The sequence below is a fragment of the Colobus angolensis genome, unplaced genomic scaffold (genome assembly GCF_000951035.1).
Source record: "Colobus angolensis palliatus isolate OR3802 unplaced genomic scaffold, Cang.pa_1.0 Scaffold7, whole genome shotgun sequence".
NCBI lineage: Eukaryota > Metazoa > Chordata > Mammalia > Primates > Cercopithecidae > Colobus > Colobus angolensis.
The window spans coordinates 16844752-16872682 of NW_012120709.1; the positions used below are offsets into that span (position 1 = coordinate 16844752).

Here is a 27931-nt window from a genome sequence, read left to right on the forward strand (position 1 = left end):
CGGCGGGTGGCGCCTGGCTGGTTCGGCCGAGTCTGGTTCCGCCGCCTTCTACGCGTCGGGCCCACACCCCGGAGGCCCGCCTCTCGCCTCGCTCTTCTGGGGTGCCCTCGCGGCTCCGTCTCGCTGCTCGGTGGCGTCGCTGCCTCCCTTCCGTCGCACTGCAAAGTTCCTTCCCGTGTTACCCACTCCCGGCGGGAATCGGGGACTCCGGATGCCCAGCTACCTTTCCCAGCGCCTCCCGTGCCCACAGGAAAGCCGGGACTTTGCTGCTGCTTGTTCTCCGTGTGATTTGTCTGGGATCTGACCTTTGCTCTGCCCGAAACTGGCAGTGACCTTCGCTACAGGCTCCCCTGCTGCTGTCCTGGCCTGACACTCCTGCCAGCCGTTTCTTTCCTGGCCTTGCCCTGCTTTGGGAGGACAGCTAGGTCCCAGGTCTTTGTCAGGGGGTGTCCAGGTAGAATACACCAAGCCCATAACCTCCGCTGGTCTGTAGGCCCTTTGCTAGTTGCTCAAGTGTTGAAAGCCCCTGCGTTGAAGTAATCCGCCAGGACTTGAAACTTCGCTGTGGCACGGATTGTCTGACGTGCCTAACTTCGTCAGTCCTTAGGAACCCAGTTTCCCCATTTGCAAGATGATAACAGTTTAGACCTCCTACGGTTAATTGAAGAATAAATGAGTTAATACAGCGATACGGGTCGTCTTGTGCCTGGCACATAGTGAGGGCTCAGTAAATGCCACTTGGTGGTAGCAGCAGCAGCAGCAGCAGCCTCCTAGGCTCACAATGTTGAGAGGGTTTTGTTTTAAATATTTTAAGAGATGTGAACAATTTCCCCCAAATGTGTTGAAGTTTTAGGTTCTTGGGCGTATTTGTTTTTCAAAGACACTCCCTAGAAATACTAGAGATAAAATTTACACATGATTTCTAGCAGCAAGGAGGCTAGCAACATGGTGGCGATTTATATAAAGCAGATCTCTCAACAGCCCTTTGACCCCATGATGTAGGGTAGCAGGAATAGAGAACTAGAGGGAGAGTATGTTGGATTTATATGCTGCTTTTTCTAGTTTCTTCTTGAGAAGGTCTCTCTGAGAGCAGGGTGTAAGACTTTCAGTCATCTTTTCCCCACTAATCCCGTTATCTAGTGGGTGCTCCATACATTTTTGTTGTATGAACTTTGGGGGAAATGAGGAAGAAGGCAAGCCAGATTTATTTGTTCCTGTTTCCTCTGAACTTCCCTGCCTTTGATCTGTGTGGATGCCTTGCTTTCTGTTATACAATGGATGAGTTTTAGACAATTGTATAAATTGGGACAGATACTGAACATACTTCTGTAACTGGTACAAGGGAAGATGAATGTTTTTGTAATAATTGGGAGTGATCTTTCTCAGGTTTGTTTTTTTGGATTTGGATATGTCAGGTTGTCTTAAAGGGGAGCACATCTGTTTCCTCATAATCCTGCTGCCCTCTTTATTGGCACAATTTCTTTTTTTTTTCTTTTCTTTTTTTTTTGTTTTTTGAGACGGAGTCTCGCTTTGTTGCCCAGCCTAGATTGCAGTGGCGCAATCTTGGCTCACTGCAAGCTTCGCCTCCCGGGTTCACGCCATTCTCCTGCCTCAGCCTCCCAAGTAGCTGGGACTACAGGCGCCCGCCACCACGCCCGGCTAATTTTTTGTATTTTTAATAGAGACGGGTTTCACCGTGTTTGCCAGGATGGTCTTGATCTCCTGACCTCGTGGTCCACCCTCCTCGGCCTTCCAAAGTGCTGGGATTACAGGCGTGAGCCACCGCGCCCGGCCTGGCACAATTTCTATTCGTGGTCTTATCATTTCTGTTACAGACCTTGGAGCTACAACTGGATTTTCCAGTTCTCACTGTGTTAATGAAACTTGTGCTGTCCAATACAGTAGCTACTAATCACATATGGCTATTGAAGTTTAAGATAATTAAAAGTAAATAAAATTAAAGATTCAATCTCCCAGTTACACTAGCCACATTTCAGGTACTCAGTAGCCACATGTGGCTAGTGGCTACTGTACTGGACATTGCAGGTATGTGTAGAACATCTTTGTTATGGCACAAAGTTCTTAGGGACAGGCAGAGCAGTTCTAGAAACTGTAGTAGTTCTGTCTTTGAAGTTTAACAACTCGATAAGCTATCAGATATTGAGAGTCAGAAAAACTCCTTTTACTCTAAAATACCGTGACACAATACTTTACATTTTGCAGTGATTTAGGTAGCAAAGAGCTTTCACGTGTATTATTTCATGTGCCTCTTAAGACAATTCTATGAGGTAGGGAGGGTAGGTAAATGGGAATAAAAATTTCATATTAAGTAGCTGGCAAAATTAGGACTAGAACTCAATAAGTTTTTGTGAATTAAAAAAAAATTTTAATTTCTATGTATTTTTAAAATTTCAGTCGTTTTGGGGCTCAGGTGGTGTTTGGTTAATGGGTACGTTCTTTAGTGGTGGTTTTGGTGTACTCTTCACCTGAGTGCAGTGGTGCCATCATGGCTCACTGCAACCTCTGCCTCCCAGATTCAAGTGATTCTCGTGCCTCAGCCACCCGAATAGCTGGGATTACAGGCACGTGCCACCGCACTTGGCTAAGTTTTGTGGTTTTAGTAGGGATGAGGTTTCACCATGTTAGCCAGCCTGGTCTCGAACCCCTAGCCTCAAGTAATCTGCCTGCCTCAGCCTCCCAAAGTATTGGGCTTACAGGTGTAAGTGACCACTCCCGGCATAGTGTCTACATCTTCTGACTCTTAGGTTCCATACTCTTTCAACTGAAGAATTACTTTTTTCTCTCGTTTCCACTTCCTCTCCTATTCTTTGGTAAACCTGTTAATACTCTTACTTGGCAGTTTTTTGTAGGGCTGTTCACTTTTAATACAGACCAACAGGTTGGACTTCTTAGCAAAAGGGCTTGGTCTTTAAATAAAAGTTATTAATCAGTGTTTGTTGAATTCTACTATGTGTTACATATTTTGCATACATTGTCAGAACTATAAGATTAATGTTGTCCTGATTTTATAGAAGAGGAGGCTGATGTAAAAGAGATTTTGAATTCCTTTGCTGTCAGTTTAACTCTAGAGTGCTTCAGAAGAACAACAACACTAAAACCTCTGGCTTTCAGTAGTGTGTATAAATGATAGAATTCTTTCTAATGTACTTCCTGTAGCTTTAGCTTCCAGGCATTCGTTGATGTCAAATCTCTAGACTTCTCTGCTGGGCTCAGACCCATACCCTTATTTCCATCTGGCTTTTGGACATTCTTACCCGGCTTTTTCATTATTAAATTCAGCAGCTCTAATCTTCAACTTATTTCCGTCTTCCCCAAAGCGCCTTTGCTTCCTGTCTTAAATCTAGGTTAAATGGTACCACCTAATTGCATGAGCCGGAAATCCCAGTGTTTTTCTTCCCCACTTTTCAATGTAGCTTAAGTAGATGGTCACTAAAACCTTTCGGTCTACCTCCTGGATGTCTGTTAAGTCACTGTGTTCTCCGTCCTTGATTAGTTTGTACTGTTTTGATAACCTCCAAAGTGGTCTCCCTGCCTCTGGGGTATTTTCATTTTCAGTCATTCTACTTTGAAAAAAATGGCAGTTATTCATATTGAAAATCATGAATAATATGTGGGAATACTAGTTTTAAAGCATTTTTGGCTGTGAAAAGAAGTTGGAGAGCGCAGGCCCTTTTGAGGAACATTCCTGAATTTTGAGGAACATTCCTGAACACACACACCCTTTTGATGAGTTTTAATGAATAGAATCCTGGTTTTTTTCCCAGTGTTATAATATTAGGGAGGGCATTATCCAGTGAGGCTTCAGTTGCCTCATTTGTGAAATGGGATCATTGGACTTGATAACTTTTGAGATAGTGATGGCTCTGAAATTATTTAATTCTGAGTTTTACTTATATTAAAGATTTGTTTGATGGGCTGTTGCCATCTATTGGTAGTAGTAAGAATAACAACTCATTACTTTAAGTTGAAGAGAATCTTTTCAAGTGTGAGGAAAAATTAAAATGACCAATGGTGGAGGAATAAGGATCTAGTTGCTAGTATAATGTCTTCTCAAGTTTTGGAGGGATGTTTGTGAGAAGTGAAGGAAATTTAAGTCAGCTAGCTGATAGCTAACATACTATCTTATAAAACATGTAAGGAGGTATTTCTCTTACAGATTCAAACAAATAAAAAACTTTTTCTAATCCCTTTGATTTGTAAGTATACAATGTGGACTGAAATGAGATGTCAAATACGCAGAAAACTATTAAACAACGTCTCTCAGCAATAGTAGTCTATGTAGCACTTGCACAGCAGTTGCTGTGTTGAGAGCAGAATTATTTCCTTTTTTTTTTTTGGAGACAGGGTTTCACTCTGCCACCCAGGCTGGAGCGCAGTGGTGTGATCTCAGCTCACTGCAACCTCCGCCTTCCGGGTTCAAGCGATTCTCCTGCCTCAGCCTCCCAAGTAGCTGGGACTACAGGCATGTACCACCATGTCTGACTAATTTTTGTATTTTTAGTAGAGATGGGGTTTCACCATGTTGGCCAGGCTGGTCTTGAGCTTCTGACCTCAGGTGATCAGCCCGCCTTGGCCTCCCAAAGTGCTGGGATTACAGGCGTGAGTCACCATGCCCGGCCATGATTTGCTTTTTAAAAACTCACTACAACCCTGGTCTAGTCTTTTATGGACACATTCGTGTTTTTCAGAGAGTTATGTGACTACGTTTTTTCACGTTTTTTTTGAGACAGGGCCTTGAGCTGTTGGCCAGGTTAGAGTGCAATGGTGTAATCACAGCTCACTACAACCCTGAACTTCTGGGCTCAGGTGATCCACCTCAGCCCCCTGAGTAGCTGGTACTACAGGCAAATACCACCATGCCCTTTATTTTTCACACACCTACAACCATCTCAGTTTTATTTTTATTTTTTGTGGCGATAGGGTCTCTCTATGTTGCTCAGGCTGGTCTCAAACTCCTGGGCTCGAGCAGTCCCCAGCCTCGCCCTCCCGAAGTGCTCCTGTGCAGGTGTGAGCCACCACACTTGGCCTTTTCTTTTTAAATGACAGGGTCTTGCTGTTTTGCCCAGGCTGGAGTGCGGTGGTGCAGTCATATCCCATTGCAGCCTCCTCCTCCTGGGCTCAAGGGATCCTCCCTTCTCAGCCTCCCAATTAGCTGGGACTACAGATCACATCACCACACCTGGCTAATTATTTTATTTTTTGTGAAGATGGGATCTTGCCATGTTGCCCAGGCTGGTCTCAAACTCCTGGCCTCAAACGATCTTCCCACTTCAGCTTCTCAAAGTACTGGGGTTACAGGTGCAAGCTATTGCACTGGCTTGTATGAGAGTAAAATAGAGTTCATGAGTGATAATAATTGCCAAATGTTTTATAACTGTGACTATTAGGGAGACATATACTGAGGCCATTTGACCAGGTAGTCATTGCCATTTCCTGTAAGGTAGTAGAGCTTATTACCTGGTAGCTGGGTAGATATATATGCCTTTGATTTGTGATGCCTTCTTCCCAAATAAACTTTGGAAAGAAAAGAAAATACTTTCGGCTAGTCACAGTGGCTCAGGCCTGTAATCTCAGAGTTTTAGGAGGCCAGATTGAGAAGATTGCTTGAGGCCAGGAATTTGAGACCAGCTTAAGTAACATGGTGAGACCCTGTCACTACAAAAAATGAAAATAAATTAGCCAGGCATGGTGCTGGGCACCTGTATTCCCATCTACTCTGAAGGCCTTATAGGCTTTTAAACCAATTATTTTGAATTATGTTTTGAAATTACTAAAAATACTAAAGGACTGCTTTCTTTTCCAGCTCAGAAGATAAAATAACAGTCCACTTTATAAACCGTGATGGTGAAACATTAACAACCAAAGGAAAAGTTGGTGATTCTCTGCTAGATGTTGTGGTTGAAAATAATCTAGATATTGATGGCTTTGGTGAGTATGAAACATTTCTTAAAATGCATAAGTGAAACTGTTAGGTTTCAAATTTTTGTTTTTTTTTTTTCTAAGAAGTTTAACCTATAGCATGCTAGGTAAAATATTAACATTCGAGATATGTTAGTGTTATATTCTTGTTTATAAATAATAATAGAGTGACACCGTTGTTCTGTTCTTTATAGATTTAAATAACTCATGACCAGATATCTGCTGTGGCCTCATTACCTTACTGTTTATGTGTGTGATGCAAAGCTGATGGTATGGAGTAGAGTTAAAAGATACCAGGTTAGAGAGAATAAATGTCATAGCATAGAGGGGTACTTAAATATCTTGAATGTCAGCTCACCTTCCTAGAAAGGTAACTTATCCTGGAAAGTGATTTATTTAGAAAGTTTTCATTTTTAGACTTCTGACCATATGCCTTAACTACACGTGCAAAGCCTGTGTTCCTGCAGCTGCCCTTTTACACTTCCTGAGGCATACCCTGTATATCACCTGTCAGTTTTGTTCAAGCACTGTGTGTCTAGATTAGCAGTTCTCAGAGGGTTTCCGTGACCATTAGCATGAGTGTCACCTGGGAAATAGAGATTCTCAGACACTCCTCCCCCACCCACCACCCCTGCCCCTGCCCCAGACTCACTGAGTCACAAAGTCTGGGATAGGTCCAGCATTGTGTGTTGTAACAGCTGTCTGTGTGATTTTGATGCATGTTCAAGTTTGAGAACCACTGGTCTGGAATAAGGTTCAAGGAGTGTATCTGACTCTGCTTCTTTCAAGGCACTGTTCACATTACCTTTAAAGAACCATTTCTAGATCAGAATTAATTTATCTTTCTTCAGTTTTCCCATAATTTATTAAATCTACCTCTCTTTGTTAATGCTTTTAACAGTTTTCCTTTTTAGAGAGAATGGCTATCTCTCTTATTAGATTATTAGTTTTTGAAAGACTACTCCATGAGGTTACTCAGGTACAGTAGACTTTGTCGAGAGTTGGCACTCAGTAATATTTGTTGAATATCTTTTAAAAAATTTTTTGAGACAGGATCTTGCTCTGTCACCCAGGCTGGAGTGCAGTGGTGTAATCACAGTTCACTGCAGCTTCAACCTCCTGGACTCAAGTGATCCTCCTGACTCTACCTCCTTAGTAGCTGGGACTACAGGTGCACCGTCACACCTGGTTGAATTTTGTATTTTTTGTAGAGACAGGGTTTTGCCACATTACCCAACCTGGTCCTGAACTCCTGGGCTCAAGAGATCTTCCTGCCTTGGCTTCCCAAAGTGCTGGCATTACAGGCATGAGCCACCATGCCTGGCCTTAGATATCTAAATCCAATTTTTTTTTTTTTGCTAGTTTTAAAATAATTATAACAACTAGAATTTGAGTGTATACTACATTCCAGCGTATGTTAAATGAAGCAGACTTTTTTTTTTTTTAAGCTCTCCATTGATAGTTAAAGAAACTGAGTCTCATGGAAATTAAGTTTCCCTGGTTATACATGCAGCAAGTGAGAGGGCTAAGACTCAAACCTGTCTTGAAGTCAAGATTGGTATATCTCATTGTGGTTTTGATTTCCATTTCTCTGGTGATTAGTGATGTTGAACAGTTTTCCATATGTTTGTTGGCTGCTTTTGTGTCTGTGTCTTCTTTTGAGAGGTGTCTGTTCAAGTCTTTTTTTTTTTTTTTCCCCAACTTTTATTTAGATTCAGGGAGTATATGTGCAGGTTTGTTAAATGGATGTATCATGTGATGCTGAAGTCTGGGGTCTGAATGGTCCTGTCACCTAGGCAGTACGCTTAGTAACCAATAGGTAGTTTTCCTCCTTGCCCCTCTCACTTCCCCCTCTGGTAGTGCCCAGTATCTACTGTTCCCAACTTTATGTCCATGGGACCCAGTATTTAGCTTGCACTTTTAAGTGAGAACACTTTGCTTTTCTGGTTCTCTGTTAATTTACTCAGGATAATGGCCTTGAGCTGTATCCATGTTGCTGGAAAGGACGTAGTTTTGTTTTTTTTTAATGGCTTTGTATTCCGTGGTATATATGTACTACATTTTCTTTATCCAATCCACCATGACAGGCAGCCAGATTGATTCCATATCTTTGCTATTATGAATAGTGCTGAGGTAAACATACAAGCGCATATGTCTTTTGGTAGAACGATTTGTTTTCTCCTGGGTATGTGCCCAGTAGTAGGATTGCTTGGTTGAATGGTAGTTCCATTTTTAGTCCTTTGAGAAATCTCCAAACTGCTTTCCGCAGTGGCTTAACTAATTTACATTCCCACCAGCACTGGCTAAGTGTTTCCTTTTCTCCATAGCCTTGCCAACATCTGTAATTTTTTGACTTTTTAATGATACTCTTTATGACTGGTGCAAGATGGTATCTCATTGTGGTTTTCGTTTGCAGAGTGGAGTATTTTTTCATGTGTCATGTTTGTTGGCCACTTGTTCGTCGACAGTGAGACGAACTCTCACTGTCACCCAGGCTGGAGTGCAGTGGCACAATCTCGGCTCACTGCAACCTTCACCTCCCAAGTTCAAGCGATACTCATGCCTCAGTCTCCCGAGTAGCTGGAATTATAAAGGTGTGCCACCATGCCCAGCTAATTTTTATATTTTTAGTAGAGACAGGGTTTTGCTGCATTGGCCAGGCTGGTCTTGAACTCCTGACCTCAAGTGATCCGCCCTCCTTGGCTTCCCAGAGTACTGGGATTACAGACGTGAGCCACCATACTTGACCTCTGCCCACTTTTTAATGAGGTTATTTGTTTTTTGCTTGTTGATCTGTTTAAATTCCCTATAGATTCTGGATATTAGATCTTTGTCGGATGCGCAGTTGGTGAATATTTTCTCTCATTCTGTAGGGTGTTTACTTTGCTTTTTTTAGTTTGTTTGTTTTTTGAGACGGAGTCTTGCTCTGTCGCCCAGGCTGGAGTGCAACGATGTGATCTTGGCTCACTGAAACCTCCACCTCCGAGGTTCAAGTGATTCTCCTGCCTCAGCCTCTTGAGTAGCTGGGATTACAGGCACCCACCACCATGCCCAGCTAATTTCTGTATTTTTAGTAGAGATAGTGTTTCACCACGTTGGCCAAGCTGGTCTGGAACTCCTGACCTCAAGTGATCTGTTCACTTTGGCCTCCCAAGTGCTGGGATTACAGGTGTGAGCCACCACGCCTGCTCTACCCACTTTTTTTTCCGCCCCCAAGACGGAGTCTTACTCTGTTGCCTAGGCTGGAGTGCAGTGGCATGACCTTGGTTCACTGCACCCTTCACCTCCCGGGTTAAAACAATTCTCCTACCTCAGCCTCTCGAGTAGCTGGGTTTACAGGTGCATGCCACCACACCTGGCTAATTTTTTTGTATTTTTAGTAGAGATGGGGTTTCACCATGTTGGCCAGGCTGGTCTCAAATTCCTGACCTCATGATCTGCCCGCCTTGGCCTCCCAAAGTGCTGGGATTACAGGTGTGAGCCACCATGCCCGGCCCTCTGCCCACTTTTTAATGAGGTTATTGGTTTTTTGCTTGTTGATCTGTTTAAGTTCCCTATAGATTCTGGATATTACACCTTTGTCTCATGCATAGTTTGTGAATATTTTCTCTCATTTTGTAGGGTGTTTACTTTGTTGACAGTTTCTTTAATGTGTCGAAGCTCTTTAATCAGGTCCCATTTGTCAATTTTTGTTTTTGTTGCAATTGCTTTTGAGGACTTAGTCATAAATTCTTTGCCAAGGCCAATTTCCAGGAGAGCATTTCTGAGGTTTTCTTCTAGTACTTCTGTAGCTTTAGGTCTTACATTTAAGTCTTTAATCTGTTTTGAGTCTAATTTTGTATATAGTGATAGGGGTCTAGTTTCATTCTTCTGCATATAATAGCCAACTATCCCAGCACCATTTATTGAATAGGGAGTTCTTTCTTCATTGCTTATTTTTGTTGACGTTGTCAAAGATCAGATTTTCTAGATGAATAGCTTTATTTCTCGGTTCTCTATTCTATTCCTTTGGTCTGTGTCTGGGTTTTCTAGTTTATGTGCATAGGGGTGTTGATAATAGTCTCTAGGATCTTTGTATCTTTATGGGATTGGTTGTAATGCCGTCTTTGTCATTTCTGATTGAGCTTATTTGGATCATCTATTTTTTCTTTGTTAATCTAGCTACTGGTCTATCTGTTTTGTTTATTCTTTCAGAAAACCAACCTTTGGTTTTCTTGATCCTTTGTATAGATTTTTGGGTCTCAGTTTTGTTCAGTTATGCTTTGAGTTTAGTTATTTCTTTTCTTCTGCTAGCTTTGGGGTTTTTGTTTTTCAAGTTCTTCTAGGTTAATGTTAGATTGTTATTTGAGATCTTTCTAACTTCTCAATGTAGGCATTCAGTGATCTGAACTTCATCTTAACACTGCTTTTGCTGCATCCCAGAGATTTTGGTACTTGTGTCTCTGCTTTTATTTATTTCAAAGAATTTTTTGATTTCTGCCATATAGTGGAGCCACTTTAGCTGGTAGATATATTTCCTGATCTTTGACAGAAGTGGGTAAACCATGCTGTTGTTTGTGTGCATTGGAAGTTGTGGCTGTTATGCCATTGAAAAATTTAAATCTTAATATCTCAGAACAGTGTTAACTAAACTTTCATTTAGTGATGGTGTGGTACTGAAATATATCCCAAATCAATAACATTGGAATGGATGCTAAACATGATCTTACACAGAAAAAGGCAAAACAATCAGCCTGACATTTGGTGCTGTTGATTTGGGAGTAGATACTGGATAGACAAAAGTGCTTAGAAAATAGGATTTTAAAAAGGCATTACAGTAGAAATATATTTAAGCTCACAAAAAAATCACTTGGTGTAGGGTAATGGAAAACAATGCTGGTGATGTGGTCTGGCTGTGTCCACACCCAAATCTCTTCTTGAATTCCCATGTGTTGTAGGAGGGACCCGGTAGGAGGTAATTGAATCCTGGGGGCAGGTCTTCCTTATGCTGTTCTTGTCATAGTGAATAAGTCTCCCAAGTCTGACAGTTTTATAGGAGGGAGTTTCCCTGCACAAGCTCTCTGCTTGCCTGCTGCCATCTGTGTAAGATATGACTTGCTTCTCCTCGCCTTTCGCCAGTATTGTGAGGCTTCCTCAGCCCTGTGGAACTGTAAGTCCATTAAACACTTTTTCCTATATAAATTACTCAATTTCGGGTATGTCTTTGTCAGCAGTGTGAAAATGGACTAATTAAGCAAATTGGTACGAGGAGTAGGGTGCTGCTGAAAAGATACCCCAAATGTGAAAGCAGCCTTGGAACTGGTTAACAGGCAGATGTTGGAACAGTTTGGAGGGCTCAGGAGAAGAGAGGAAAATATGGGAAAGTTTGGAAATCCCTAGAGACTTGTGGAATGGCTTTGGCCAAAATACTGATAACGATATGGACAATGAAATTCAGGCTGTGGTGGTCTCATGGAGATGAGGAGCTTGTTGGTCGTTGGAGTAAAGGTGACTCTTGCTATGTTTTAGCAAAGAGACTAGTGGCATTTTGCCTCTGCCCTAGAGATTTGTACTTTGAACTTCAGAGATGACTTAGGGTATCTGGCAGAAGAAATTTCTAAGCAGCAAAACATTCAAGAGGTGACTTGGGTGCTGTTAAAGGCATTCAGTTTTAAAAGGAAACAGAGCATTAAAAAAAAATTGGAAAATTTGCAGCCTGACATTGCAATAAAGAAAACCCTATTTTCTGGGGAGAAATTCAAATCGGCTGTAGAAATTTTGATAAGGAATGAGGAGCTGAATGTTAATCCCTGAGACACTGGGGAAAATGTCTCCAGGGCATGTCAAGAGATCTTCATGGCAGCCCCTCCCAGCACAGGCCCAGAAGCCTAGGAGGAAAAGGTAGTTTTGTGGGCTGGGCCCAGGGCCCCCTTGCTGTGTACAGCCTAGTGACTTGGTGCCCTGTGTCCCAGCTGTCCCAGCTGTGGCTGAAAGGGCCAATGCAGAGCTAGGGCTGTGGCTTCATAGAGTGCAAACCTCAAGCCTTGGCAGCTTCCATGTGGTATTGAGCCTGCTAGTGTACAGAAGTCAAGAATTGGGGCTTGGGAACCTCCGCCTAGATTTCAGAAGTTGTATAGAAATGCCTAGATGTTCCAGGCAGTAGTTTTTTGCAGGGTCAGGGCTCTCATGGAGAACTTCTGCTAGGGCAGTGCAGAAGGGAAATGTGGGGTTGGAGCCCCCACACAGAGTCCCTGTTGGGTTATTGCCTAGTGGAGCTGTGAGAAGAGGGCCACTGCTCTCCAAACCTCAGAATGGTAGATCCACTGACAGCTTGTATGGTATGCCTGAAGAAGCCACACTCAATGCCAGCCCATGAAAGCAGCCGGGAGGGAGGCTGTATCCTGCAAAGCCACAGGGGTGGAGCTGCCCAAGAGTGTGGGAACCCACCTCTAGCATCAGTGTGACCTGGATGTGAGACATGGAGTCAAAGGAGGTCATTTTGGAGCTTTAGGATTTGACTGCCCCACTTTATTTTGGACTTGCATGGGGTCTGTAGCTCCTTTGTTTTGGCCAATTTCTCACATTTGGAATGGCTGTATTTACCCAATGCCTGTACCCCCATTGTAGCTAGGAAGTGACTAACTTGCTTTTGATTTTACAGGCTCATAGGCAGGAGGGACTTGCCTTGTCTTGGATGAGACTTTGGACTGTGGACTTTTGAATTAATGCTGAAATGAGTTAAGACTGTTGGGAAGGCATGACTGGTTTTGAAATGTGTGGACATGAGATTTGGGAGGGACCAGGGGCAGAATGATATGGTCTAGCTCTGTCCCCTCCTACACAAACCTCGTCTTGAATTCCCACGTGTTGTGGGAGGGACCCAGTGGGAGGTAGTTGAATCTTGGGGGCAGGTCTTTCCCATGCTGTTCTATGATAAGACTCACAATATCTGACAGTTTTATAAGGGGTGGGGGGGTTCCCTGCGTAAGCTGTCTGTTTGCCTGCTGCCATCCATGTAAGATGTGACTTGCTCCTCCTTGCCTTCTGCCAGGATTGTGAGGCTTCCCCAGCCATTGTGGAACTAAGTTCAGTAAACCCTTTTTCCTGTATAAATTACCCAGTTTCAAGTGTGTCTTTATCAGCAGCATGAAAATGGACTAATACAACTGGTTATATAGTTGAAGGCACAAAACTGTGGCAGTGTACCTCAGTCTGCAATGACTGATGTTTATGGGTGCTGAAAATTCATCTTTACCCCTGCCCTGCCCCTCTACCTTTTTTTTTTTTTTCTGTAGGAAAATTATCTCAACTGAAGTTTTAAATTATGTGAAGCTTTCAGCACTAGCATCTCTTGTATAAAAAAAGATGATTGGATTTAGATTATCTTCCCTCCCTGCCACATCATTTAACATGGCATCTGTTGTTTTTTGATTTTTTAATAATATCTTTTTTGTTTGTTTGTTTGTTTTTGAGATGTAGTTTAGCTCTTGTTGCCCAGGCTGGAATGCAATGGCACGATCTCGGCTCATTGAAACCTCTGCCTCCTTGATTCAAGTGATTCTCCTGCCTCAACCTCCTGAGTAGCTGGGATTACAGGTGTCTACCACCATGCCCACCTAATTTTTAAAATATTTTTAGCAGAGATGGGGTTTCACCATGTTGGCCAGGCTGATTTCGAACTCCTGACCTCAAGTGATCCGCCCTCCTTGGCCTCCCAAAGTGCTAGGATTACAGGTGTGAGCCACTATGCCTGGCCAACAGCTAATACCCTTTCTGACTGGTGTGAGATGATATCTCATTGTGGTTTTGGTTTGCGTTTCTCTGATGATTAGTGATGTGGAGCAATTTTTTCATGTTTGTTGGCTGCTTGTATGGCTTTTTTTGAGAAGTATCTGTTCATGTCTTTTGCCTATTTTTTAATGAGGTTGTTTTTTGCTTGTCGATTTAAGTTCCCTATAGATTCTGGATATTAGACCTTTGTTAGATGCATAGTTGGTGAATATTTTCTCCCACTCTGTAGGTTGTCTGTTTACTTTGTTGATAGTTTCTTTTGCTGTCTAGAAGCTCATTGTTTAATTAGGTCCCACTTATCAATTTTTGCTTTTGTTGGAATTGTTTTTGGGGACTTAGCCAAAAATCCTTTGCCAATCCAATGTCTGCAAGAGTATTTCCTTGGTTGTCTTTTTTATAGTTTGAGGTCTTACATTTAAATCTTTGATCCATTTTGGGTTAATTTTTGTATATGGTGAAAGGTAGGGAGTCCAAGTTCAGACTACTGCATATGTCTAACCAGACATCCTAGCACCATTATTGAATAGGGAGTCTCTTAAAAAGAGTAAGTGCTGGCTGGGTGTGGTGGCTCATGCCTGTAATCCTGGCACTTTGGGAGGCCAAGGCGGGCAGATCACTTGAGGTCAGGAGTTTGAGACTAGCCCGGCCAACATGGTGAAACCCCATCTCTACTAAAAATACAAAAGTTAGCCAGGTGTGGTGGCGCACACCTGTAGTCCCAGCTACCTGGGAGGCTGAGGCACAAGAATCAGTTGAATCTGGGAGGTGGAGGTTGCAGTGAGCTGAGATAGCACCACTGTACTCCACCCTGGGTGACTGAGCAAGGCTGTCTCAAAAGAAAAAAATATATATATATATGTATGTATATATGTGTGTGTATATGTGTATATATGTGTATATATGTATATATGTATGTGTATATATGTGTGTGTGTGTGTGTGTGTATATGTAACTGCAGAACAACCTCTGAGCTGCTAGTCTGGGCACACTGCCTGTGGGGTAGCCCTGCTCCGCAAGGAGTCCTACCTCTGCTGCTACTGTATGCTGCTGCTTCAATGAAAGTTGCTATTTAACACCACCAGCTTGCCCTGAATCCTTTCCTGGGCAAAGCCAAGAACCTTCCTGAGCTAAGCCCTAATTTTGGGGCTCATCTACCCTGCATCAATTCCATATGAATTTTGGAATAGTTTTTCTATAGTTCTGTGAAAAACGATGTTGGTAGTTTGATAGGAATAGTGTTGAATCTGTAAATTGCTTTGGGTAGTATTATTTGCCTATTTTTTTTTTTTTTTTTTTTTGAGACGGAGTCTCGCTCTGTCGCCCAGGCTGGAGTGCAGTGGCTGGATCTCAGCTCACTGCAAGCTCCGTCTCCCGGATTCACGCCATTCTCCTGCCTCAGCCTCCCGAGTAGCTGGGACTACAGGCGCCCGCCATCTCTCCCGGCTAGTTTTTTGTATTTTAGTAGAGACGGGGTTTCACTGTGTTAGCTAGGGATGGTCTCAATCTCCTGACCTTGTGATCCGCCCGTCTCGGCCTCCCAAAGTGCTGGGATTACAGGCTTGAGCCACCGCGCCCGGCCTATTTGCCTATTTTTTTGATGAGGTATTGTTTATTTTTGTAGTTAGCAAAAGCTCTTTAAATGTCCTATTTGATAAAAATTGTGAAGACAGATTTTTAACGTTTATTTAAATGGCTTCCAACTGCTGTTTTACATGAAGCTACATATTCTCAAAATAGTGTAAAATGCTTTTTGCATAAATAATCGTGGATTGCTTTATATTAATTTCTTTTAAATTAAAACACAAGTATTATGCTCTTAATACTTGAAAGTATTCTTTTAAGTTTTTAAAAGTATTTTTTTCTTCATCACTTGTGACTATGTATTAGAGTCCAGTTTTTTTTTAAACTGCAGGTGGCAACTATTACAGGATCATGAAATAATTTAGTCACTCCCAACTAGCATTTTAAAGAAATAAAAAAGAACAGAACATATAAAAACATACCATCTTTTGCAAGGGTATTATCTTATTAAATGTTTAGTTAGCTATTTACAAGTATGTGTGTACTGGGTCATGATGTAAAATGAAATTCATACTCTGAATCACAGTTAAAGTGTTTTCTGAAAGTCATTGGTTGGAATGGACGAATGTCCTGCCTGGGCTTCTTTCCCAGCTCTATCACTTTTTCAGCTTTGTGACATTGGGTTAGGTATCTAACCTACTCATACCTCATCTTTTCATCTGTAAAGCGGGGATAATATTAATATCTACCTCATAAAATTGCTGTAAAGATCAAATTAGTAAATCTAAGCAACAGCTAAATAAATATTAGCTAATATTGTTAACATAGGTATTAATACAGATTCATTGTTCATTATAGCAAATTTTGAAAATAGATTTAAAAAGAATTTAACACTTGATATCATCACACAGAGATAAGCAATGAAATAATCTTTTTTCCCAATGCCCAAGAAATATAGAAAATTTAATGTAAATGTAATTAAAGAATTCTGGAAATTCACATATTCAGACTCAGAAGAAAAGCTTTAAAGATCAAGTATCTTGACATGTCCACAAATCTTTGTATTTAAAGATAAGCTCGAGATAAGTAAGCTAAACTAGATTCACCAAAGATAGAGTTAAGCCTAAGCCTCTTTCTAGAATAAAGATGAAAGAAATGAAATCAGGAAGGGTGCAGTGTTATCGTTATAAAGAAGAGCTTATTACCACAACATTATAGGGGCAGCTGTTTCATTAATTCCTGAGGCTGAATGCAGGAGCCCATCTAAATACCACACTTGTCATATGTCCTACTCACAGATGAACACCGTACTCCAAACATGGCTGACCAAAATACTCAGTTTCTTTACAGTTTCTCCCTGGGTGATCTCATCCGTTCTACGACCTTAAATCCTTTCTAGATGTTGATGAACTCTTAAATTTACATCCTTAGCTCAGACCTTTCCTCTGAGCCCTGACTTACAGATCTAACTTCTTGCTTTACATCTCTTCTTGGAAATCTAACATATTTAAAACAGCTTTTGGCTTTTTTCCTCCTGACGTAACCTGTCCTTCCTCGAATCTTTCCTATCTCAGTAATGAGCGCCACCCGGCTGCTCGAACCTGAAACTGTAGAGCACCATTCTTTCCCCTTTCTGCCCCACCTGACATCCAGTCATCGGCACCTCCTGCCAGTTGTGCCCCCAAGATTCATCTCTAGCACCTCCTGTTGGCTCCATCCCTACAGTCGGCACGTGGGGCTGGCCAGCCACTGTGCTCCTGGAGCTGTGCTAACCTGCTTCTGCTCTGGAGCTTAGCAGCCGGGTAATTTGTCCTAACAGAAATCAGACGTATCAGTTCCCTGATTAAAAACTGTGAGTGGGCCTGGCACTCATGGGCTGATGCATGTAATCCCAGCACTTTGGGAGGCCTAGGCGGGCGGATCACAAGGTCACGAGTTTGAGACCAGCCTGGGCAACATGGTGAAAACCCGTCTCTACTAAAAATACAAAATTTAGCCAGGTGTGGTGGCACGCACCTATAATTTCAGCTACTTGGGAGACTGAGGCCGGAGAATTGCTTTAACCCAGGAGTCAGAGGTTGCAGTGAGCCGAGATTGCACCATTGCACTCCAGCCTGGGTTACAGAGTAAGACTCTGTCTTGAAAAGAAAGAAAAAAACAAACCGAGACGGGCGGATCACGAGGTCAAGAGATCAAGACCATCCTGGCCAACATAATGAAACCCTGTCTCTACTAAAAATACAAAAAAAAAACCCCCAAAAAACACAAGAAAACCAACTGGGCGTGGTGGTGGGCGCCTGTAATCCCAGCTACTTGGGAGGCTGAGGCAGGAGAATTGCTTGAACCAGGGAGTCAGAGGTTGCAGTGAGCTGAGATCGCACCACTGCACTCTGGTCTGGCAACAAAGTAAGACTCTGTCAAACAAAACAAAACCATGAGTGACTTTCTTTGCACATAGGATAAAATCTGTATTCCCAACCAGGAAAGGCTCTGCATTATCTGGCCCTATCTGCCACTCTTCCTCTTTTTTTTTTTTTTTCTCATTGTACTTTGTCTCACTTTGGCAATACTGGTCTTTTCTCAAGAGCTTGAGCTCACCCAAAATTCCTACCTTTGAGACTTTGTAGATACTTCACCCTCTCTCTGAGATACATCCCTCTCTGTCCCATCCCCAACATTTAGCTTTTCATCTCTCAAATCTCAATTTATATACTTCCTTAGCAAGGCTTTGCCCAGCCACCCAGTCCAAAGTAGTGGTTCTCTTGTTATCTTGAACCTATTATCCTCCTTCTCAGCATCTTGTTAATTTGTTTCATAGTATTTGTCACAGTTTATAATTATGTATTTCTTGTGTATCTTTCCCAATAAACTTCGATGAGGGATAAAGTCATTCCTATTTTATTCGTCATTGTATATGAAATGAAGTAGTGAATAAACAAATGAATAAAAAGGGACAGTCATACGTTTTGGAAACTGCAAACTTATAAACATTCTCATTGCCAACTTTTATATTAATATAGGTCTTTTGGATGATGCAGGTACCTGTTTTCAGAGTGTATCATAATATTCTGTCACTAGGGGGCAGTTACACACCTGCGATTCAACTTACCTAGTTTACTCTCAAGACATTTTTTTTCTTCAGTATTACCTATTTTCTTCATGTGTCTGTTTTGAGGGAAATTATACAAATTAGAAGATCCTGATTGTGTTTGTATAAGTTTATATTTTTTCCCTTCATACTTGAGTCCCTATTGATATAATGTATTTCTGGCTATGCTAGATCAATCTTTACTCTAGAAAATTAGATTTTATGTTTACACATAATTTCCATTTCTAATATATAATATTCCCATGCAGCCATCCTCTAGATTTTTGTTTGGGAAAGGGGTTGGGTGTCGGGGCAGGCAATCTGTATTGTCAGCGTCGTAGTAGATTATACAAAATGATCTTAATATGAGATGCATACACACGAAATGTCTTTTCCCATTGGCAAACACTGAAGTTACATGAAAGGAAAGGAACAACAGTCTACAGAGATCTGACTTTCTCTAGGAATTAATTTCGCAGCTAGAACTTCTGAGGATTTGCCCAAGTGCTTACTATCATTATTCCTATTTAAAAAAAGCAAAACTTGGTTCATGAGTTCACCAACCTTGAAGTTAGTAAGCATGCTTTACTATTCTTCATGTCATTTTATATGCATATTTGAAATTGTGCAGATTAACAGTATTGAGATTCTTCCTCTAGCAAAATCAGAAGTATTGTGAAAACCAAAACTTTTGTCAGGAATCCTATAATTTTAAGCTGGCAGGCTGTGTGAGTTGTAAATTTTATGTTTGTTACTGCAGCTAAAGATGTACCATTTTAGCTTATAAACAAATCCCTGCCATCCTTTGTCAGCACCATGTGAACCACACTGTTTATAGACATTTGAATATCTGTATGATTTTCTTGACTATGGTGATGATATTTTAAACTGTGGTTATTAATTTAAAATCATTTTTAAAGCCTGTGTCAGTTTCAGCCAAGCATTAAGTGCTAATACTGAAAAATGTATCTGAAAATGAGTTATTTTGGAACAGAGGTTAGATGTAACAAAATGCTAGGAAGAAAGCCAAAAACCTGTCATGATACCTATTACTGTTAGTTTAGGAGAAAGAACTCTGAATTGTTAGCCAAAATGTCAACAAAATCAAAGCAGTACTAAAATGTATATACTTTTAAGTTCATGAAAATTGTTGTATAACCAAGCCAGGATGGTGGGTAAAATGCTGGCCCCAGGGGCTAATATCAGTGTGGCTGTAACGTGTTCCGAAATCAGGTTATTTTCAGTGCTAAGGCATGAAATATGTTGTTATTATTAATTTTAATTGATGATCATAATTGTATTTATGGGGTAGGTACAATGTGATGTTTTGATACATGTATACAATGTGCTTTGCCTCAGTTATTTTTTGTGATGAGACATCTGAAATTTACTGATAGTAACTTTTGAAATACACAATACATTATTATTAACTGCAGTCACCATGCTGTGCTATATATTTTTAACAATTCTTTTTAAATAATTTTTTGAGATAGAGTCTCACTCTGTCACCCAGGCTGGAGTGCAGTGGCATGATGTTGGCTCACTGCAGCTTCCATCTCCTGGGCTCAGGTGATTCTTGTGCCTCAGCCTCCCTAGTAGCTGGGATTATAGATGAGCACCATGACACCTGGCTAATTTTTGTATTTTTAGGAAAGATGGGGTTTCACCATGTTGGCCAGGCTGGTCTTGAACATCTGACCTCAAAAGTTTGCCTGCCTCAGCCTCCCAAAGTACTGGGATTACAGTCATGAGCCACTGTGCCCGGCCTGTGCTAGACATGTTAAACACAAATTCCTCCTAACTGAAACTTTGTACCCTTCGAACAGCAGATGCTCATTTCATTTCCTCACCCCCACTCCCATCCGCTGGTAACTACCATTCTATTTTCTAAGGCAGTGGCCCCCAACCTTTTTGGCCCTAGGGACTGGTTTCGTGGAAGACAAATTTTCCATGGACGAGGTTGGGGTGGGGATGGTTTTGGGATAATTCAAATGCATTACATTTATTGTGCACTTTATTTCTATTATTATTACACTGTATCATATAATGAAATAATTATGCAACTCATCATAAGGTAGAATCAGTGGGAGCCCTGAGCTGCTTTTCCTGCAACTAGATGTAGGTCCCATCTGGAGGTGATGGGAGAGAGTAACAGATCATCAGGCATTAGATTCTCATAAGGAGGGTGCACCCTAGACCCTCCACATGCGCAGTTCACAATAGGGTTCTCACTCCTGTGAGTATCTGATGCAGCTGCTGATCTGACAGAGGTGGAGCTCAGGCGGTAATGCGAGCAGCGGGGAGTGGTTGTAAATACAGATGAAGCTTCCCTCGCTCGCCCTCTGCTCACCTGCTTGTGTGGCCTGTGGCCCGGGCCTGCTGTAATACATGATGTATTTTTGGTTATTTGAAAGGTGGGTATAGTAATGTAAAGAATTTTACTTCATACATTTGTTCTACTTAAGTATATTTTAAAACAAAAATGTTTGAGGATTTTAGATTTTTAAACTTTAGGAATCCACTTTCTAGTTTGTTTCATTGAGAAAATAATTCTTGAAATATGGGACTTGTACAATTCTCAAAATCCTTGAGAATGCATTTCTCATAAAACGTGATCACTTTGTGTTTACATATATGTGTATATCCATGTATATATACACATGCACATACATATATACACATATACATACACGTTTTCCCTATTCATTTACTTTTATATAGCCAACCACTTACAAAGACACTAAAAGCTGACAGCCACCAATATTACTCTGGGGCAATGTACATAATAAGCTATATAAGTTTTGCACCTTATTCCTTCATATACATCATGTATTAGTATGCCCATATTGTGATCAGCTGCAAGTTTTAGCCTTGTAGTTATTGTTTGTTATTTTATATCCTTTATTCTTTTGTAGTTTTATAGGTTATCTTCTACTGTTTGTTTTGTAGGGTTCTCTGTGTATGTGAAAAGCAAAAAAAAAAAAAAAAAAAAGCTCCCCATTTTGTGAATTGTGAATACGTTTTGTTTCCATAGTCTATTTTCAGGTCAACTGCTTGTTATTTGGAATTTGTTTTCCCATAAAAATAATGTTGGCTAAATTTTTGAGCCAACATGCAGAACCTATTTCTTCACAACTGACTTAATCACCATTTATAGCTTGTTTTTTTGGGATAAAATGCATTGCACCTTCTAACTCTGGTAATTGTAGCTGCTGCTGCTTCTTTCTTCTACTTTTAAAAAGAGACAGGGTCTCATGCCGGTCAGAATGGTGATTATTAAAAAGGCAAGAAACAACAGATGCTGGTGAGGTTACAGAGAAATATGAACACTTTTACACTGTTGGTGGGAATGTAAATTAGTTCAACCATTGTGGAAGACAGTGTGGTGATTCCTCAAAGATTTAGAACTGGAAATACCATTTGACCCAGCAATCTCGTTACTGGGTATATACCCAAAGGAATATAAATCATTCTATTATAAAGATACATGCACGTATATGTCCATTGTAGCACTATTCGCAAGAGCAAAGACATAGAATCAACCCAAATGTCAATCAGTGATAGACTGGATAAAGAAAATGTACATATACACCATGGAATACTACACAGCCATAAAAGGAATGAGATCATGTCCTCTGCAGGGACATGGGTGGAGCTGGAAGCCATTATCCTCAGCAAACTAATGCAGGAACAGAAAACCAAACACCGCGTGTTCTCACTTGTAAGTGGGAGCTGAAAAAGAGAACACATGGACACAGGGAAGGGAACAACACTTACTGGGGCCTGCTGGGGGAGGGCACAGAGGGGAGAGCATTAGGGAAAAGAGCTAATGCATATGGGGCTTAATATCTAGGTGATGGGTTGATAGGTGCAGCAAACCACCATGGCACACATTTACCTATGTAACAAACCTGCACATCCTGCACATGTACCCCAAAACTTAAACAAAAAGAGATGGGGTCTTGCTTTGTCACCCAGGTTGAAGTGTAGTGGTATGATCATAGCTCACTGCAGCCTTGACCTCCTGGGCTCAAATGATCCTCCCGCTTTAGCCTCCCAAGTAGCTGGGACTACAGGTGTGTGCCACCACACCCAGCTAATTTTTAACTTTTTTGTAGAAATGGGATTTTGCTATGTTACCCAGGCTGTTCTCAAACTCCTGTCCTCAAGAGATCCTCATACTGCGGCCTCCCAAAGTGCCGGGATTATAGGCATAAGCCACAATGCCCAGCCTGTACCTTCTAATCCCAGATCAGGGACCCACCCTACACACATGAACACACACACACACACACACATACACCAGGAACACCTTAACTCCCTGGACCCACCCTACACACACACACACACAAAACAAAACAAAAAAACAGAGACTCCTTTCTCTGTGTTGCATCCGACTCTGATAGTGGGAATATATGCATGGGTGATTCTCAGTGCAGAAGATACCATGGTGGATAGGAGCCTGGGAATTCTGTGATGCTGAAGAAAGAAGACTTAGAAGATGACGCCTAATGACAATGTTATCTACTTTGTTTCTGCATATAGGCTTTGGCATCTGGGGCTGTGACTCTAGCGTAGTTGGGAGCTATAGGGATGCTCATTATGGCTCCGAACTCTCTGTGTCAAAAGAGATAGAGAATTGGTGGCAGTTCTCATGTTTTAACTGGAAATAAGAAGGCCGTGCCAGATCAACTCTATGCAAAATAAGGTGCTGATAAAAGGAATCTACAAAAACCTCTATAACTAACATCATGCTTTATGGTGAAAAATGGAATGTCTTTCCTGTAAAATCGGAGACAAGGCAAGGATGTCTACTTTCACCACTCCTATTTAACATCACACTGGATGTCTTAACTAGTGTATTAAGGCCAGAGAAAGAAAGAAAAGGCACATAGATTGAAAAAAAAAAAGTGGTTTTAGATGACATAATTGTTTATGAGGAAAGTCACAAGGAATCTACAAAAAAATTCTTAGAGCTAATAAGTAAGTTTAGCAAGGTCCTAGAATATAAGGTCAACACACACACACACACACACATACACACACACACACACACACACACCAGTTGTATTGCTGTGTACTTAACAGTGAATGTTTGGAAATGAAAACTAAAAAAAAAATCCATTTGTAATAGCTTCCTAAATGAAAAATTTAGGTTTAAATCTAACAAAATATGTTTATGGAAAAGCAAAGAAACTAGAATAGCCAAAACAATTTTAAAAGAAGAATAAAGTTAGAAGAAGCACAGTACAGGTCTTAAGACTTACAATGACACCACAGTGATGAAGATGGTATAATATCAGCAGAGAGACAAGCAAACATGTAGATCAGTGAAACAGAATAAAGGGTTCAGTGACAGACCCATAAAAGATGGGCAGTTTTTTTGGTAACAGCTTTATTGAGGTATCATTCAAATACCAAACAAGTCACCTATTTAAAGTATACAGTGAATTTTTTTTTAGTATATTCAGAATTGTGCAACATCACCTTAAAACATTTTCATCACTTCGAAAGGAAACCCCGTCCTCTTTAGCTAGCACCTCTCAATGCCCCATTTCCCTAGCCCTAAGCAGCCACTACTTTCTGTACCTATAGATTTGCCTATTCTGGACATTTCACATCAATGGAATCATATAATATGTGGTCCTTTGTGAGCGACTTCCACGTTTTCAATGTTCATCTTGTGTTTTAGTTTGTAGACTTCATTCCTTTTTGCGGCCAAATAATATTTCATTTTATGGATGTATACCACATTTTCTTTATCTCTTTATCACTTGAGAGATATTTGGGTTGTTTCCACCTCTTGGCAGTGGCCAATTGGTTTTTGACAGAGGTGCAAAACAATTAGTGAAGAAAGAGTATTCTTTTCAACAGGTGATGCTGAATCAATTGGATATTCATGTGGGAAAAAAAGGAGCACCAACCTAAACCTCATAAATCTTATAAAAACAGTGATGCAAAATTGACTTAGATCTAAATGTAGAACTTAGAACTGTAAATTCCTCAAAGAAAGAACAAAGAAAAATCTTTAGGACCGGTGGGTAGGTAGGCAAAGAATTAGACATGACTAGAAGAGCACAATTTTTTCTTATATATAAGAAAAAATATATAAATTAGACTCCATCAAAATTAAAAGCTTTTGTTCTTAAGGGAATGAAAAGACAAACTACAGACTGGGAGAAAATACTTGTAATTCACATATCCAGTGAAAGGACTTATATCCCCAATATGTAAAACGCTCTCAAAACTTAACAGTAAGAAACAACCCAGTTAAAAAATGGGCAGAAGATATGAACAGACACTTCACCAAGGAGAATGTAGAGATGGCAAATAAGCTCATAAAAAGATAATTGAGGGGCATCAGGACTGAACTTGCATGTATGAACGACTCTGTGTCATTTCGAGTTTTCTTCTAGAGGGACAGGGGACTAATGGTGATGTCATACTCCCAAGTGGCTTTGGGAAAAAAAATGAGGCAAAGTTAAAAAAAAAAAAAAGATATTTTACACCTTCCATTTCTTGTAGAGAATGTGAATGAAAGTCACAATGTGACACCACCAAATACCTATTAGAAACAAGCCGTGGGACATTCAAACAGTGGAATGCTTCTTAGCAATGAAAGGGAGCAAATTATGGATGCACGCAACACATTGGATAAATCTCAGAGGCATTGTGTTGAGTGAAAGAAGGCAGTTTCAGTCATACACTGTAGGATTCTATTTATGTGAACATTCTGGAAAAGACTGAACTACAGTGTTAGAGAACAGATCAGTGGTTGCCAGGGGTTAGGGATGGGGTAGACTGTGACAACAAAGCAACAGTAAAAGGGTATGTTTTAGGCTGATGAAGCTGCTCTGTATCCTGAGTGTGGTCATGGTTACACAAGTCTATACATGCATTAAAACTCACAGAACTGGCCGGGTGCAGTGGCTCACGCCTGTAACCCCAACACTTTGGGAGGCTGAGGCAGGCAGATCACCTGAGGTCAGGAGTTCAAGACCAGCCTGGACATCATGGTGAAACCCCGTCTCTGCTAAAAATACAAAAATTAGCCAGCTGTGGTGGCTCACGCCTGTAATCTCAGCTACTCCAGGAGGCTGAGGCAGGAGAATCGCTTAACCCAGGAGGCGGAGGTTGCCATGAGCTGAGATCACGCCATTGTCCTCCAGCCTGGCCATTGTCCTCCAGCCTGGGCAACAAGAGTAAGACTCTGTCTCAAAAAACAAACAAACCAAACAAAACAAAAAACCTCATAGAACTGAACACAAGTAGTAATTGGAGGACATAGCTATCATGAAATGGCAGTATTTTATGAGATAAAGAAAACAGAAAAGGAGGAACTTTTTTTTTTCTCTTAAATAGTCTCTTGTTCTTCTCAGAGTTGTAAGCTCTTTTTATACCCAAATATTTACCTTATTTTTGCAGGATTTTTTTCCTCCTAAATATCCTTTTTGGATAGGTGTCTCCAATATTCTCAAAAATTCTTTATTTGTTAGTAAACCATATAGGTTAAATCTCAAAACAAACTCTAGAAAACTGAATCATCTGTCTTCTTACAAAATTTTGCAAGATTGAAAGTTTCTTTTTACTTTTTTATTTTTTAAATTTTTCTTTGAGCCCTGACCATGGCAAGGACAGAATATTTCTTAAGTGCCATCCATGGGGTCATGTAAACCCTTGCTACAGATCGTTTCTGTAGTGATAGCTGTTCTAACACAGTCTGACCATGAGCTCTCTCTGGTTTAGTGTTAGCTCTCTCACATAGGCTGGTTTCATTCTGAGTCTTACAGTTTCTATTATATTTGAACTTCTTCCTAGTACAGAGAATAAGAAAGGATAAATTGTTGACAGGTTTTTATGGCAGAAAAGGTTCGAAAAGGATCATAACATAATGAGGTATCATGAATGTGATGTGTTCATTTAAAGAATAAATATGGGACTAGAATGTATAATACGGACTTAGTGTGTAGACATGAAAAGTTAATCTGTAAATATTCAGCATTTTTCAAATTCTTATTAGAATAGTCTCTTCAGCGCTGAGCTTAGCAACTTAAGCAAGATGTGGAAACAATTGCTAAGGTTCCTGAGCCATGAAAATTTAAATAAGAGAACAGAATACTACCTTTAAGAGAAGGGTAAAAGAATGGAAGCTTCCTAGGGAAGAGAGGGGGAGAATTTGAAACCTATGAAGAGCTAGAACAGGATGGTAACTCTTCATTTCGACTGGCCACTGGTACAAAAAGCAGTGTCCTTTGTTTTTCAGGAGGTATTTATTGGCATATGAGCCTTTTCTCTCCATTTAATATATAAGTAAGGTAACTTACATTATTGTATGGCGATAATGATTAGTTGCCTACAGCACTGGGAAACTTAAGTTGAAGTCCTAACTCATCTCTAACTAGTGGTATGACCTTAGTCCGTTTCTTTAACTTCTGGGGCTTAATTCTTAATTCCTCTTATGTTTACAAATAAAGTTCAATTACTCTAAGAGTTTCTGTGACTTCCAGATAATAATAATAATGTTTACCAACACTTACATAGCACATACTATCTGCCAGTCATGGTTGCCAGTATATATATTCATATATATTAAGTATGCAGTCATGTGTAATTCTTGGAACTACTATGTGAGGTTAGTATAGTTACTCTTGAGGAAACTGAGACATGGAAGGTAAAGTAGCCCAAGGTGACAGGGTTAATAAAAAGGGAAGCTGTAGTTGAAGGGAGGAAGTCTGGCTGAAAGCCCATGTTCCTAACTCTTGTACTTCACTATATGGTCTCCCTCTCCCATAATTCTATTATTGCTTTGAATTGGATTTAATAAAAATAAAGATTTAGAGAGACCTCTCAATGGCTTTATTTTTTTATTTTATTTTTTTATTTTTATTTTTTGAGATGAAGTCTCACTCTGTCGCCCAGGCTGGAGTGCAGCGGTTTGATCTTGGCTCACTGCAATCTCTGCCTGCCTCCCAGGTTCAAGCGATTCTTCTGCCTTGGCCTGCCAAGTAGCTGGGATTACAGGTGCACACCACCATGCCTAGCTAATTTTTGTATTTTTAGTAGAGACAGGGTTTCACTATGTTGGCCAGGCTGATCTCGAACCTCACATGATCTGCCTGCCTCGGCCTCCCAAAGTGCTGGGATTACAGGAGTGAGCCACCATGCCTGGCCTGTTTTTTTTTTTTTTTTAACAGTAAAATATGAATAACAAATGTTTAAATTATAAGGAAGGAACAACTCTAGTTAAAATGATCCATTCAGAGGAAAATTAAGAAGGTTACTAGTTGTTAATAGTGCTTGTGTATATTTGATATAATGTTTAGTTCCAAAAGAGAATATAAATCAAACTGAAGTTACTCTGAGGACTCTATAGTCTTTGAAATTGTACAGTGGCTTTAAAAATTCGTGCAAAAACAAACCCGAATCACTGTTTTTAAAGTTAGATTTAACCAGACTGTGATTCTGCACGCCTCTGTTGTTGGGTTCTCCCCTGGGATACTAATGTGTTCTGGATACCATATTTTAAGAAAAGCCCGGCCGGGCGCGGTGGCTCAAGCCTGTAATCCCAGCACTTTGGGAGGCCGAGACAGGCAGATCACAAGGTCAGGAGAT

General features: G+C 40.7%; 1 protein-coding gene across 1 annotated transcript in view; it reads left to right on the plus strand.

Moving 5' to 3' along the window:
• The first annotated feature begins 945 nt into the window (after nt 1-945).
• Nucleotides 946-27931, plus strand: part of FDX1 (ferredoxin 1) — a 34882-nt gene continuing 7896 nt past the window's right edge. The window contains exons 1-2 of the mRNA XM_011927026.1: nt 946-998; nt 5807-5949. Of these exons, the coding sequence (XP_011782416.1) occupies nt 946-998; nt 5807-5949 (196 nt within the window). The remainder of the gene's footprint in view (nt 999-5806; nt 5950-27931) is intronic.